The sequence below is a fragment of the Lithobates pipiens genome, unplaced genomic scaffold (genome assembly GCF_037356315.1).
Source record: "Lithobates pipiens isolate NorthernLeopardFrog02 unplaced genomic scaffold, aLitPip1_a1.2 Scaffold_18, whole genome shotgun sequence".
Lineage (NCBI taxonomy): Eukaryota > Metazoa > Chordata > Amphibia > Anura > Ranidae > Lithobates > Lithobates pipiens.
In genome coordinates, this window is record NW_027507758.1 from 97,655,848 (window position 1) to 97,672,166 (window position 16,319).

The following is a 16,319-nucleotide window of genomic DNA, read 5'->3' on the forward strand; positions in this document are numbered from 1 at the left end:
TCATCAGAGAGCGGACTTCTGCCCACTCTCTGCTGAAAACTGGTCACAGGAGTGTAAAACAAATTGCACTCCTGTGATCCATAGAAGTACAGCCAAACAATCTTTGGCTATATGTCTCCTTTAATTTGACTGGAACATGGGAACTTTAGAGGGGGGGCTCTTCCCAGGTTTATGGCAAGTTTATTTAGATCATATAACTCAACATTTTAATTTTTTTTATTTTTGTTTTTGATTATTCAACATAAAACATGATTTTTAAATGTTTTTCAAGTTCAAATTTACATACAGTTTTATCACCACTAGAGGGCAGATTTGACTCTGTAATGGCAGTAAAATAAGATCTTTGCTGAACAATCATCACGATAAAACATCAATTACAAAACAAGCCAAATAAGAAATTACATTGCCCCATACTTCTTTTCAGGTGGAATGGCGCTGTGTTAAGTGTCTCAAAGCTCCGAGTCCAAGTTTTGCATTTACTTGTAATGAAATAGGGCTGGTCAGGCATATCCCTTGCTCTGTGTTCTTTTAAACAGGACACACGACGTGTAGATATTATGCATGATAATGAAGCCCTATTCCAAGAGCCAATGTATATAGTATCTTAAGTGCAACCTAAGCATTGAAGTTTAGTTCTGAATTGCTTTAGGAAGGCCAAGAACCTCAGTAAGGTTTTTTTTTCTCTGCCTTATGATGCTTATGGGAAGATGACAGTGTTATCAGAATGATGGACAATTAAAGGGAATCTCTCTAATAAGAAAATGTACAATAAAAAAAACTTATTTTAGTAGAATGTGGGAGGCTAGGACATCTGTTGTTTTTTATTTATGTACCTTCATTGGAAATGTATTCTCACTTCCTGTCCTGGAGATAATGCTGTTGCTGAGACAGGAAGTGGGGCGTTCTCCCAATCAGGGAAACAGGGAGCAATCACCTGGCAAAGGTTCCCATTTGTCCCTCATTCTATCCAAAACGACACAAAGTTTTTTTACACCTTTTTTCAACTCTGAGAAGTAAAACCAAGGTAGGAGCAAGCCCTTCAAGGGATCTTAACCAGTGGCAGCTGGTCCACAAGGGGCACCTTCCCCCCAGCCCCTGGCACCACCTCCCATCTCACACCACCTGTGTTGCTGTGAACTGTGTGGGGCTCCGGACCAATAGGTTTCTACCAGGTCCGTCACCCCCTCACAGGCACATAACCATATCCCGAGGCCCCAATTGGCCATTTTTATATTGCCTTCGCACCCTGCAATGCCAGCAAATCGTCATCGGCTTCCGACTTCCCGGCCAGTCAGAACCCGGAAAAAAGGCTGGGTGAAGACAGAAGTTGTGGTGTCGGACAGTCCAGGGGACCTCCGCTGTAGGTTAAGTGCAGAACTGGAGGTCCCCCCCCCCTCCAGCACCAGCGGCCACTGATCTTAATGCCAGAGGCTTTTCCTGGGCCCATCCTACTAGTTCCCAATTGTGACTAGAAGCTGTCAGTGAAAATGTACGAATGTACTCACAGAGCTGGTGGTGCCAAGTGCGCTACCACCACAGAACAGCACCGCTGTATTCATAATCATGGCAATATGGCATTAAAACCCACCGCTTTTCTGCCACATAAATACTTATGTTTAGTGGGAGGAGGTTAAAGTTACTGTTTTAATTTTCTTCTTACATCAGCCTGCAGTTTTGTCTTCTGTGCCTGTAGTTGACATAAGATGCTTTTATATTCTTCAAGCTGGCATTGCAGTAATGGAATTCTTCTTTCCGATATCAGCCTTTCCTAAGATTATAGGACAAGGAAAACATTGGTCATACAATGGTTCAGCTACTTGACAAATGTCTGAATGATGTATTTAAGTCCATTAAATGGCCCTTACCTCATACATGCCAACAGTGATGGCAGTCACAGGAGGGGTGGTCTGAATTATTTGTTGCAGTATGTTAACATAAGTCTGAATTTCCATGAGATTCTGTTAGGGAAAACAAAATAGAACAGCCTTCATACTGATGATAAAACAATTCATATCTACAGTATATCTCTAGAATCCTATCCCACTCTTTGGTCTTCAATTGTCTCCTATTCCTGGGAAAGCCAAGGACACTGCTTTGCTATTCTAGTGTCCACAGGTGCATTTTCTTAGTGTGAGCAGAAGTGGCTTAAATATAGGGACAGGGTGGCATAATAGAGATGCATTCTGTGAATCTGGTAAGTCTACAGAAAAATCACTTAGTGGTTGCCCCCACCCAGCACTCACCACCCTGTGTAAGCCATGAGTTGCTCAAATATTAATCAAAACACTACACCACAGATTTCCCTTTAAACAAAAATTGACTACCTCTGCAGCTCTTCCCACTACCTGGTGCCATTCACACAGAGATGTTAAACCAAATTTACCCAAACGGATTAACGCTAGGTATACATATCCATATACATCATATTTGTAATAAAATAGTTCAAATTTTTTTTTAAATACCAATAAGGTGACAATAATAATAATATGCAGTAAGACATAAAAGTCCATAAGTGTCCTAAAATTTCAAAAATGAAGGTGCTTGAATTCCTATTTAGCGTGCTCCACAAAATCCATGCAGATGAGGAGTGCTGTCCAAACTGTGCATTTCAGTGGTTCCACACTAAAATGCCATCACGGGCGATAACGCACAAGATCCTTCGACCCAGGATTTAGGTGGGTCTAAAAGTGCTTTGGTTGATTTCCAAACCAGGATGTCAGTATAGCCATCTCCCTTATAGTCACCTTCTCTGTCATATCAGCTTCCATAAAGCTAAAGGCAGGGCTTCCACCAAATGTGATACCTCGTTATCAGGGTTTGCCAGGACGCGGAGCTCAGTAGGTGGTTTATACAGAAGCCCGGGGTTTTCCTCACTTATATGACCCTCTGATAGTATGCAGGACAGCCCAAACACAGAGTCAGACTACCCGCCAACAATCCAATGTGACCCCATCCACACCGAAGCGCTATCATATTGATTGGCTGATAAAAACAATTTATCTGTTATTTCCTTGCATTTCTTCTCTGAGGCTAGTCTGTCTAGAATACTATTATACTATTTGGTCTTCAATTGTCTTCTATTCCTGGGAAAGCCAAGGACACACTGTGGTAATGCAGGGGCATTGCCTTTCTATTCTAGTGTCCACAGGTGCATTTGCTTAGTGTCAGAAAAAGTGGCTTAAAAGTAGAGATGGAGTGGCATATTAGAGATGCACTCTGTGAATCTGGTAAGTTTGCAGAAAAATCACTTGTATTTCAAATGGATTGTGCTTTTCCCCCATCACCCAGCAGCCACAACCCTGTGTAAGCTATGAGTTGCTCAAGCCATTGCATACACAAGGCTAAGGACACTCCCTATGTGATTGGCCTGCATATGATCCTTCGTAACTGGAAATATAAGGTAATTTTTGACTCCTGGTAGCTGAATGTATTAGCAAGGGAGGTAACTGATTATACTTCCAAAGAGATTAAGTAAAACACCTTAGAAAAAACAATATCCCTGTCTTTTCTTCTATGCAGATTGGTGAGGCTGCAGTGGAACGTCACCTGTGCTGGTGTAGTAAGGCATCCCAGGACTGGTAGAAGTGCATACATGAGGGAGGGCTAACTAGAACATAAAAAGTGTCCACCTGCTCTGCTCTCCTCTCTTTCTCCTGTCTTGATTGACATAAGCAAGAAAAAGTGGCAGAGCTCAATATTTTCCATGGGCACCTGAAAGCACACGTGCAGATGTATATTCAATTATATTATAATAGATATACCTTTTTGTATCTGTCCTTTGCAGCATTAATGTCATCTTGTAAGAATTGGGATTCAATCTGAAGCTCTAGATTGCTCAACAAAGCTTCATCTGCTTCCTATAAGGGTAAAATATTGCTCATTATTAGAACATTTTAGAAACAGACAAAAATTATCTGCTTTTCTGGATACAAATATAGTTTCCTTTAGCAATGTCAACATACTTTATTATTCCATTGAAACACTCGAATTCTTGTTGGAGAAAGATGATTAAAGATAATGGGGGCTATTTACCAAAGGAAAATCCACTTTGCACTGCAAGTACACTTGAAAGAGCACTGAAAGTGCACTTGGAAGTAAATTTGCTGTAGATCCAAGGGGGACATGCAAGGAAAATAAAAAACAGCATTTTAGTTTGCACATGATTGGATGATAAAATCAACAGAGCTTCCACTCATTTTAGATCTACCCCTTAGATTTAGGGCGACTGCACTTCCAAGTGCACTTGCAGTGCAAAGTGGATTTGCCTTTGGTAAATAACCCCCAATGTGTCCAAGCATCAGAAGTCCCTATTGTAACATGCTGACTTTCCAACTTTGGCTTATGCTAGTCATTCCTTTGTAATAAAGAAAAAGGGAATAAACTTTTTAGTGTAAATTTGTCAGATCATTTGTCAATCAGAAGATTGTATCAGAACCTGATTGCATGCAGTGGCTTAAAATAGAAAAGTCTTTCCACTAACTTTAGTTGTGGATTGATTTTTTTTCCTTTTTTGGTAGTTATTCATGTTAAAGTGATACTAAAGATCTTCTTACACATCTGTTCATACCCAAACCCACTAAAATCTGGCCACAACACATGCAAATCCACTATGAACTCCAAAAACTTTAGAAAAAGCTTTTTTTTTTAAGTATGTATTGTGGACAGATCCTTCCATTTTCTAACTACAAAAGGGAACGGACCATAAAAAAAAAATGATTTTCCTACAAGGCCAGTATCTGAATATAAATATAACATAAGAGCCTTAAAAAATGTTCACATGCAAAGTACCATCTACTTTTAATAAGAATTGGCTCCATGCAGGGCGAAATACAAGAATAAACAATGTGATTAGGTAGGGGTGTGCATCTTCACTGGTCTCACGTTTCGATTTTATTACGATTATCTGGTCAACGATTCGATTTGATTTGATTCCGCGATGCATCACGATGCATTATGATTACCGACGAGCTTCCACTTCTGCTTGGGCTGCCTAGGTGGCCCTTTCTCCCTGCAATCTTCTGGGGCACATCACAGGTCCAAGAAGATTGCCCAGCTGTGTAGGACAGCGCAGTGAGACATGCGCACCCAGCTGTGAAGACAGCAAACAGTCAGAGCCAGATGCGCACAGTAGTATTGCCAGCACAGTGGACAGGCAGGGGAGAGAATGGAGGGTTTGGGTGGCCACGTCGCTTGATTGTGGGACAGGTGAGTGTCTTTTTATTAAAAGTCAGAAGATACACTTTTTTTGTAGCTGCTGACTTTTTTATAAAAAATTTACTGGAACTCTTTCTTTGAATTAAAAATAACCCCAATCCTTTGAAGCAGAGTTCCACCCAAAAGTGGAACTTCCGCTTTAAGCACTCTTTGCCCCCTGGCATGCCACATTCCTTTTTTTTGGGGGGGTGTATGTCCTCTTCTTAGTGGGACTTAGTGTCCCGGCTGCCTAGGTGACTCCTCCTCTCGCCCTAGGCGGCCCCTCCCTGCCAGCGATCTTCTGGGACACAACACAGGTCCCAGAAGATTGGCTGGCCAATGGCAGAGCTCAGTGCGTGCCCGGCCATGCAGCCATAAGCTGTCATGGGCGGGTGTCACTGCCCACAATAGAGATGACGGCGCTGAGGAGAGGAGGGGGAGAGGAGTGGGGCTCTGTGCGGCTGCATCGCTGGATTGTGGGACAGGTGAGTGTCTGTTTATTAAAAGTCAGTAGCTAAACTTTTTGTAGCTGCTGACTTTTAATAAACTAAAAAACCGTGTGGAACTCCAATTTAAGTAGTGCACTAATCTGGTGCACTTCTGGGTACAGGAATTCACACACATGGTTGTTGGGAGGTCAGGAGGGATTAGAATCCCACACTGACAAACAGCCCTGTGAAGTTCCCTGTACTGTCTATGTGCTGACATTTCTCTGGGCTCCCCCTTTTGCACCTTCCAGCACACTAGGAGTTAACACAGTGGAATGTGCAAACGAGGGTGGGGAGTCGGGTAAATGTCAGCACAGAGCACGTATAGGAGCCAGTGTATGTAGAGTACAAACACATTTGTACTCTACATACTGCTGTTAAAATACCTGTGTGGTAATAAATGCAGTTAAAATCCATTAAGTGCCCACCGCTGTTTGTGCATTTTAAAATATATGCAGCTTCATACTTCATTTCTTAATGGATATAACTCTGCATTTATTACAAAACCTATATTGACAAAAATGCTTGGAGCGCTCTTCCGACAATGACGTCACCTGACATCGATTTTTCGGGTCGGCCGATGTATCGATGTAGCGATTAAATTCTACACCCCTATGACTAAGTAGGGTCATACAATAACACCAACACAATAGCCAGGTAGATAGAAAATTCAGCAGATGATGACACACAGCAACATATTGTACAATTTAAAGATAGAGGAAGCTAGAAAGCTCACAATTGGATGGTCCACCCCAGCCATGGAGTAGTGGAGACTAGGCAATGTTGTTGAAATATGCAGCAAAGTTCAAGTAATAGGGGGGTAGAGAGATGGTAGGAACACCCCCTACCCCCCTACCCATTAACCAACAAAAAGTGTCAAAAATAAATAAAAACAGTAGACAGGTTTTCGACAAGTCTGTTAGTAAAAAAATGTATTTTTTTTTTTTTTTTAAATGCCCCCAATGTAGATACATTGTCAATTATGATGCTCGCTGCACCACCAGACCCGAAAAAAAGGGAACAAAAAGCTCTGCACTCATCAATGGTACTATCAATGCAAAAAAAAAAAAAAAATGTAATATTGTTTTTAAAGGAGAAGTGATTTTAATGATGCTTTAAGTGAAAAAATAAAAATGAAAAATTCAGTTTTCTTTTTTAAATTTTGTATAGCTGGGCATTATTATTTTTTCTTTCAGCTGTCAGCGGGGAAGCCCTCTGACCTCGGATGACTCGTTTGTTGTTAAGGACGGCCCCACTCCTTAACAACATATTGACTGTGCATTGGACAGATGAACATCACGCCAAACAGACAGAAAATCCAGGTGTTCGGCGAACACCTGAATGGGCCCAAACCGTTCGCTCAACACTATTAATGAGGATGTCTTGCACAGTAGGGATAGTTATCTGCAACCTTATATTTGTGCATATAAATAGACTAAAGAGGTGCTCTGCTACTACAGCTGCCTACCCAATAGCCTGCAAAATATAAACTCAGAATATTGACAGTGAAGTAAATTTAAGATTGGCCAAGAACAGAAATGTACATTTTTCACCACACTAACAACTCTACTACATGTGTCCTATTTGTGTTTAGGTTCCCTTTAAGCACTCTACCTTCCATGAATTGTCACATCAAACATTGCCAGGAAGATATATGTGCATTCATGACAAATAAAAGACATTTCACGTTTTACAAAATGAGAACATCCTAGTCATCCAACTTCTTGCATATCACATGGGGTAAATGGGTTAAACCCAGCTGCCTTTAATAGCTCATAGTTGCAGCTAGCACATACAAGGGTTTGTATAACAGGCTACTCATGTGTCAGCTCTCCTAAGCCACAATGGCTTATAATTAGTGCTTGAGAACTTTTTCTTAGTTTTTTTTTTTTTTGTTCAATGAGTTTGATAGTTATAAAGTTTGTCAGTGTGGCTTTAATATTAAAACAGCCATGAATTTGTGTAAAGTGCTTTAGGAAAATATAGTCAGAGCCCCAAGCTCAAAACAGGCTTGTTTGCTAACAGGGAACCCCAGCCCTAAAAATTTACAAGGAAACAGTAAAGAATATAAGGAAGTGGGCATTTAAGTGGTGATTCCCTGATGATATGGCATACACATAAAATCGTAAAAACAAACGTTTATTGAAATATACATAGAAGATACATATCCAAATACATAGTGGGGGCTAACAAAGAGTCCCCTATATCTATAAAATGACCACATGTGTAATAAAACATTAAATGCTATATTATAAAAACTTGTCACAGCATAATGTCAAATGGGTGTTATATGGAGCTTGCCAACATTTTTCCTGGCGCAATGGCTGCGTCCTCAGGGCTTCATTCCATAGGGTATAACTCCACACCTATGCTCAAAATTGGCTGGCACATCTGAGCTAAGGGGAGACCAAAGATTAAACCGTTCAGTCAGCCACCAACAAACAGGAAAGGAAACCCAGCTATAGCAGAGGATATATTATTATTATTACACAGGATTTATATAGCGGCAACAGTTTGTGCAGCACTTTACAATATGGGGCAGACAGTACACTTACAATACAAATCAATACAGGGGGGATCAGAGGGCCCTGCTCTAGAGAACTTACAATATAGAAGGAAGGGTCAAGTGGAACAAAAGTTAATAACTGTGGGGAATGACCTGCTGGAGAAAATGAAAATACAGTTGTTAGGTGTGGGTAGGGTAGGCTTCTCTGAAGAGAAGGGTTTTCAGGGATCTTCTAAAAGCTAATAGAGTAGGAGATAATCGGACAGATTGGGGTAAGGCATTCCATAGGATTGGAGATGCTCTGGAAAAGTCCTGGAAGCGAGCATGGGAGGAGGTGATGAGGGAGCTAGACAGCAGGAGGTCTTGAGAGGAACGAAGAGAACGAATAGGTTGGTATTTAGAGACTAGGTTAGTGATGTAGCTGGGGGCTAAGTTGTGGAGGGCTTTGTAAGTTGTTGTTAGTATTTTGAATTTAATTTGTTGGGTGAGCGGAAGCCAGTGAAGGAATTGACAGAGAGGAGTAGCAGACACAGAGCGATTGGTAAGGTGGATGAGTCTGGCAGCAGCATTCATGATGGATTGAAGGGGGATAGACTATTTAGAGGTCAGCCAATGAGAAGGGTGTTGCAGTAGTCAAGGCAAGAGATGACCAGAGAGTGAATTAAGAGCTTTATTGTGTCATTGGTTAGAAAGGGGCATATTTTGGAGATGTTGCGGAGCTTGAGGCAGCAAGATTTGGACAGTGATTGGATGTGGGGCTTAACCTGTTCCCGACCAGCCGCCTCAGTTGTACTGCGGCAGAATGGAACGGGCAGGCGAATCAACGTAATACTATGTCCTGCACGCGGCTGCTGGGGGGGGTGCACGCAAGCACCCCCTCCGCAGCCGCAACAATCAGAACCAATCACTCTCCAGGCCCAGGCCAATTAAATCTGACCTGGATCTGGTGATCGGTTATGGCAAATGAGATTCTTCCCATCGTGTAACTGGGGGAGTGATCTCTCCTCGTGACATTCTTTTCCGTACCAGACCAAGGAGAGATAACATCTAATAGTAAGTGCACCAACACTACACTGACTTCAGGTCACGTAGGCACACAATTCACCCCCCCGATCACCCCCCCCCCCCCCCAGTAAACCCCTTCATCACCTGTCACTGTGTTACCCAGTACAGCATTTTGATTTTTTTTTTTGATTGCTGTACTTGTGTCATTAGTGACAAAAATCAGCATTAGGGTAATTAGTCCTAGGCCCAGATAGGTCTAGGGACCCCCCCAACCCCCCCAATAAAGGTTTAACCCCCTGATTACCCCTGTCACCAGTGATCACTGTATAAGTGTCACAGGTGACGCAGTTTAGCTAGTTTATTTTTTATAGCGTCAGGGCATCCGCCGTATTTTACCCAATAAAAGTTTAACCCCCTGATCACCCGGCGGGTGATCAAAGTTAGATTTTAGCATCAGCTGGGGTCTGCGTCATCCCTGGCAGCGTCAGATTAGTGCCAGTAGTGCTAACACCCACGCATGCACCATACGCCTCCCTTAGTAGTATAGTGTCTGAACAGATTAATATCTGATCTGATCAGAACTATATTAGTGTCCCCAGCAGTTTAGGGTTCCCAAAAAGTGTTAGTGAGATCAGCCCAGATACCTGCTAGCACCTGCGTTTAGGCTCTCTGCCCAGCTCAGCCCAGCGCAGCCCACCCAAGTGCAGTATCAACCAATCACTGTCACTGTCACTTATAAAACACTAAACACATAACTGCAGAGTTCACAGAGTCAGGCCTGATCCCTGCGAACGCTAAAAGTTTTTTGGTATCTTTTGAATCAGTCGCTAACAGTCAGGAGCTTTTTTTTACCTGTGAGTCTCACTACTGTACCAGTAAATTTAGAGACCACAATGTCAAATCGAAGGTATAGCAGTGAAGAGGCCTACACGTTTCTGAGCATGACAGATAGTGAAGAGAAAATCACTCATGTGCCAGATTCAGGCTCAGAATACGAACCTGTAGATAGCTCTGACAATAGAGTACCAGACCCCGTTCTTCTGCTGTCGTTGAGGTGCAAGAGCCGCAGGTCCCTCGTATGGAGCAGAGAACCAGTACTAGTGCCGCTCATCCTTCTGGTGAACTGGCTAGTACATCCTGGTCATACATACAGTACTGCAGTATCACGTAGTGACGTGGGAAGTCCCATAAGTGCAGTTCAAGCTGGCAAGGTGGCTAGCACGAGTAGAGTCCTGCTGCCACCAAGAAGACAAAGACAGGCCGTCGAGCCCATAGTGCTCCTCCTGCTGCATTTGCCAATCCTAATTGGGAGCCCACCACTTCTGAAGCACCCGTACTTCCCCCATTCACTGGCCAACTCAGAATTCAGGTGGAAACAGTTGATTTTATGCCACTTAATTTCTAATCTATCGATCTATTGTAGACCAAAGCAATTTATATGATGGTCAATTCATCGCCACTAATCCCCAGCTGACCCTTGCCAGGGAATGGAAACCAATTACGGTTTCCAAATTTAAGACCCTCCTGGGCCTATCCCTCCTCATGGGCACAACTAAAAAGAGTAAGTTGCAGTCATATTGGTCCACTGATCCAATTAACCACTTGACCACTGGGCACTTAAACACCCTTAATAACCAATGACCAATTTTCAGCTTTTGGTGCTCTCACATCATCATCTGTCTGTTTAACTTATCTGTGTTATCACATCAGTTTGTATGCTTCAGGCTATTTTAATTATTATATATGCATTTAGCACTATACATAGCATGTTGCTATAGTATTTTAAAGGTTTTCACATTATCATTGATTCACTTCCAGGATCACTCATTGAATATGTTACCGAACAGTTATCTGTTGTATACTCAATTTTAAGCGCTGCATCTCCCTTGTCCATTATACTCTTATGCAATTAGTCCTATTGCTGATTCTGGCAGCTGGTTGATATTAGTAGCGCAATTTTCTCCTTCACTATTAATCTAATCTGATCAGGAAGTAAAAGAAGGTTTGACATGGCAGGATTCTTGATATTCCCAGTATAGCTTGCAAATGGCTTCAAATAAAAAAGAAAATGGTGAGAGGTTATATTTGAAAACCTGCCTCACCTGTATGTATTTATTAAATGTATTCTGAAACAGCAAATTTTCTTAAATACATGATATGCTGTAACTTTTTTTTTAACTAATGGAGATTGTTTAGAAATGGATATGCAGCTTATGATTTAATGGAGTTTTTCCTTTTACCAAATTACAGGGACGCTTCATTCAGTGTATTAAAAAAGTGATCAAAACAAATCTAAACATTACCTTAACCACCTCCCATCCGCACTATAGCCAAAAGACGGCTACAGTGTGGACCTAATTTGCTGGGAGGGCGTTCATAGACGTCCTCCTGTGCTCAAGCGGCCTACGTGTCCCCTGTAGGGCGCGCTGCAAGCTCTGTGATCAGCGAGTCTATGAGACTCAGCTGATCAGAGATCGATCCCAATCCCTTACCACATGATCAGCTGTCAGCCAATGTGATTTAAACAGAGCCGGGAATTGGCCATTCTTTCTCCTCACACTGGTAGCGTGAGGAGAAAAAAAAAGCCGATCACCAGCGGCTGTGACAGGGACATTAGTCCTGATCATGGAGAGCCTCTGAAGAGGCTTCTGTGCCTACCTGTACCACCTACCATTGCCAACCAGTGGCACCTACCAGTGCCCACCAGAGCCACCTACCAGTGCCCACAGTACCACCCATCAGTGCCCACAGTGTCACCTATCAGTGCCCATCAGTGCAGCCTTATCAGCGAATATCAATGAAGGAGAAAAATTACCTGTTTGCAAAATTTTATAACAAACTATGAAACATGGAATAGATATTTGAAAAATCTGGTCCCAGCCAGAAATGTCAACAGAAAAGAGGGAGCACAGGGACTATTGCGGTGCACAGCTCTTATGAAACTTGTTTTTTTTTCCAAAAATGTCTGTCTTTTTTTGTTTGTTTAGCAAAAAATAAAAACCCAAGTGGTGATTAAATACCACTAAAAGAAAGCTCCATTTGTGTGACAAAAATGATAAAAATGTCATTTGAGTACAGTGTAGAATGACCGTGCAATTGTCATTCAAACTGTGACAGCGCTGAAAGCTAAAAATTGGTCTGTGCAGGAGGGGGTTTTGAGTGCCCAGTAAGTAAGAGGCTAACCAGTTCAATACGGGGCATTTTGATCCCCTTCCTGTCCAGGCCAATTTTCAGTTTTCAGAGCTGTCGCATTTTGAATGACAATTGCACAGTCATGCAACACTGCACCCAAATTAAATTTTTTATCTTTTTTTCCCACAAATAGAGCTTTCTTTTGGTGGTATTTGATCACCTCTGCGTTTTTTATTTTTTGCGCTATAAACAAAATAAGAGCAACAAGTTTGAAAAAAACACAATATTTTCTACTTTTTGCTATAATAAATATCCAATTTTTTTAAAAATAAAAGGAATTTCTTCCTCAGTTTAGGGCGATAAGTATTCTTCTACATATTTTTGGTTAAAAAAAATCGCAATAAGTGTATATTGATTGGTTTGCGCAAAAGTTATAGTGTCTACAAAATAGGGCATAGTTTTATGGCATTTTTATTATTCTTTTTTTTTACTAGTAATGGCGGCGATCTACGATTTTTATTGTGACTGCGACATTGCGGCAGACACATCGGACACTTTTGACACTATTTTGGGACCATTCACATTTATACAGCAATCGGTGCTATAAAAATGCACTGATTGCTGTATAAATGTCACTGGCTGGCAAGGGGTTAACACTAGGGGGCGATCAAGGCATTAAATGTGTTACCTAGGGAGTGATTCTAACTGTAGGGGACTCACAAGGAGAGGAAACCGATCAGTGTTCCTCTGTACTGGGAACACACAATAATCTCACCTCCTCTCACCTGACAGAACGTGGATCTGTGTGTTTGCACACACAGATCCACAGTCTTGCTCTGTTATTGGGCACCCCCTAGATGGCCAGGAAGCCCAGGACGTTATATGACGCCCGCCCAGGTCGGGAGATCCCTCCTGTGGACATCATTTGACTGTGGGCAGGAATAGAGATGGCCTTGCGGTTCGCCCGGCGGTCAGTTCGCAGCAAATTTTGCTTGTTCGCGATTCGCCAAACCGACGGACTTCTGACGGCCATATTTGTTTACATTGTGAAGAACTTTGACCCATGACACATCCATTATTGGGTACAGGACAGCCAATTGAGACATTTCAGCACATGGACAATTGGACATACCCCCTACCTTATAAATAGACCTGATCTGTCGGCCATTTTACATTCTGTCTTTTGTCAGTGTAGGGAAAGGACGCTGTGTGGAGCAAGGACAGTCAGTTTAATCACTAGCTATTACTATTAGGTCCACAAAAGTCCTTTTAAGGACTGGTATAGGTGTACAGTATATAGGGTTGCAATACACTTATAATATACTTTCTTTCAAAGATACAAAATATTTTCTTTTGCACTGCTGTGCTGCTGAGTGCACTGCTGACCGATTCTGCAGCTGTCTTTTGTCAGTGTAGGCACAGGATGCTGTGTGGAGCAGGGACAGTCAGTTTTATCACTAGCTATTACTGTTAGGCCCACAAAAGTCCTTTTAAGGCCTGGTATAGGTGTACAGTATATAGGGTTGTAATACACTTAGAATATACTTTCTTTCAAGTATATTATGGTGCACTGCTGACTGCTGTGCTACTGAGTGCTTGCTGACCGATTATGCAGCTGTCTTTTATCAGTGTAGGGAGGGACAGTTTGGTGTTTGGAGCAGGGACAGTCTGCAAATCACTAGCTACTAGGTCCACAAAGGTTCTTTTACGGACTGGTATAGGTGTACAGTATATAGGGTTGTACACGTATAATATACTTTCTTTCAACTATAGAAAGCATATTATATTGTCATTGATCAAGCTGTGGAGGAGCAGGAGCAGGAAGATGAGGAAGTCGCAATGCTGGATGAATTCCCTGGGGGGGCTACTCTATCTGTGACAAGTCAACAACAGGAGTCTGAAGAGGAGTCAGAGGAGGATGGTGCCGGGGCGCATGAGGAGGAGCAAGAAGAGCATGCTTTAAACCTTTCTGAGATCCCTGTTGTGCGTGGATGGGGAGAGGAGAATGAGGAGGACGACATTATCCTGGATGATGAACAGGAGCCAGGCCACCACACCGCTTCCAGTTTAGTGCAAATGGGGACCTTCATGCTCCAGTGTTTTAAAAGGGACCACCGTAAAAAAAAGCATAAATGTCAAGGACCAGTACTGGGTGGCAACGTACTTAGACCCCCGGTACAAACACAAAATGGCGGAAGTGTTACCACTGTCAGAGAGGGCTGTCAGAATGGAGCACTTCCAGGCCTTGCTTCGAGAAATGCTGCATTCTGCTTTTGCGTGCACTGGTAGAGGAGGAATTCCCACTCCCAGAGAAAGAGTTGCGGGTACCAATCCAACAGCGCCTGCAAGAAGAGGGCGGTTTGAAGATGTGTTAGTGACTTCTGATATGAGGTCATTCTTTCAGCTGACCCATCGACAGGTGTCATCCGGGTCCAGCATCAGGGAACGCCTAGATCGACAGGTGTCAGACTACATCGGGTTAGCGGCCGATGTGGACGCTCTGATAAGTGATGAACCCCTGGACTACTGGGTGGGCAGGCTTGACCTCTGGCCAGAGCTTGCCCAATTTGCAATGGAACTGTTGGCTTGCCCCTCGTCCAGTGTCCTGTCCGAAAGGACATTCAGCACAGCAAGGGGGATCGGGACCGATAAGCGCACTCGCCTAGCTCACGACAGTGTTGACTACTTCACATTTATAAAAATGAATGAGGCATGGATCTTGGAGGAATTGTGACACATGTGACCAGTAGACCATGTATTTGCAGCAGTTGTAATATGTAATTAAACGCCCCTGTTAAACAAGATTTGTAATTACATGCCATTGTTGAACAGTGGTAGAAAAATTGACCTTTGGTGGTTGTGGTGCTGGTGCCACAACACTATAAGTCCTCACCGTTACTCTGGGTGGGCACAGGAAGGGGCCCTCCTGTGAAATATTATATCAAGAATTGTAATTACATGTCCCTGTTAAACAGGGGCAGAAAAATTTGGCCTTAGGCACTGCTGCTGGTGCCACCACACTGCAACCTCTTCCATATACTCTAGTTTTATTGCAGGAATTAGCCCTGCTGCAAAGCATTGCATCAAAAATTGTAATTAAACGCCCCTGTTAAACAGGGGCAGAAAAATTGGGCCTTAGGCACTGGTGCTGGTGCCACCACACTGCAACCTCTCCCATATACTCTAGTTTTATTGCAGGAATTAGCCCTGCTGCAAAGCATTGCATCAAAAATTGTACTTAAACGCCCCTGTTAAACAGGGGCAGAAAAATTGGGCCTTAGACACTGGTGCTGGTGCCACCACACTGCAATCTCTCCCATATACTCTAGTTTTATTGCAGGAATTAGCCCTGCTGCAAAGCATTGCATCAAAAATTGTACTTAAACGCCCCTGTTAAACAGGGGCAGAAAAATTGGGCCTTAGGCACTGGTGCTGGTGCCACCACACTGCAACCTCTCCCATATACTCTAGTTTTATTGCAGGAATTAGCCCTGCTGCAAAGCATTGCATCAAAAATTGTACTTAAACGCCCCTGTTAAATAGGGGCAGAAAAATTGGGCTGATGGCATCACCCAGAACCAGAAATGTTCTTCCAACATATCAGCGGAGGAGGAAGAGGATAGACAATCAACATAACAGGACAGTCACTCAGCATCAGCATAGGCAGTCTTGAAGGGATGTGATATTTCAAAAAAAATTATTCGGTTACATCAGCTTCAGGTGCTTGGTAGGTGTGGGTGATCCAAGACTGATTCATCTTGATGAAGGTCAGTTGATCAACTGATTCGGTGGACAGGCGCACCCTGTGATCGGTAACAAAGCCACCAGCAGCACTGAAGGTGCGTTCCGAAAGAACGCTGGATGCAGGACAGGCCAGTAGCTCAATTGCATACTGTGCAAGCTCTGGCCAGTGATCCATCCTCAAGACCCAGTAAGCCAGAGGATTTTCTGTGGGAAAGGTGTCCAAGTCTGACCTTGCCCCTAGGTATTCCTGC

General features: G+C 42.9%; 1 protein-coding gene across 1 annotated transcript in view; it reads right to left on the bottom strand.

Moving 5' to 3' along the window:
* Positions 1-16,319, bottom strand: part of BFSP1 (beaded filament structural protein 1) — a 68,975-nt gene that overhangs the window by 20,773 nt on the left and 31,883 nt on the right. Inside the window, exons 3-5 of the mRNA XM_077485935.1 lie at positions 3,762-3,857; positions 1,866-1,958; positions 1,661-1,768 (exon numbers count right to left, since the gene is read on the bottom strand). Of these exons, the coding sequence (XP_077342061.1) occupies positions 1,661-1,768; positions 1,866-1,958; positions 3,762-3,857 (297 nt within the window). The remainder of the gene's footprint in view (positions 1-1,660; positions 1,769-1,865; positions 1,959-3,761; positions 3,858-16,319) is intronic.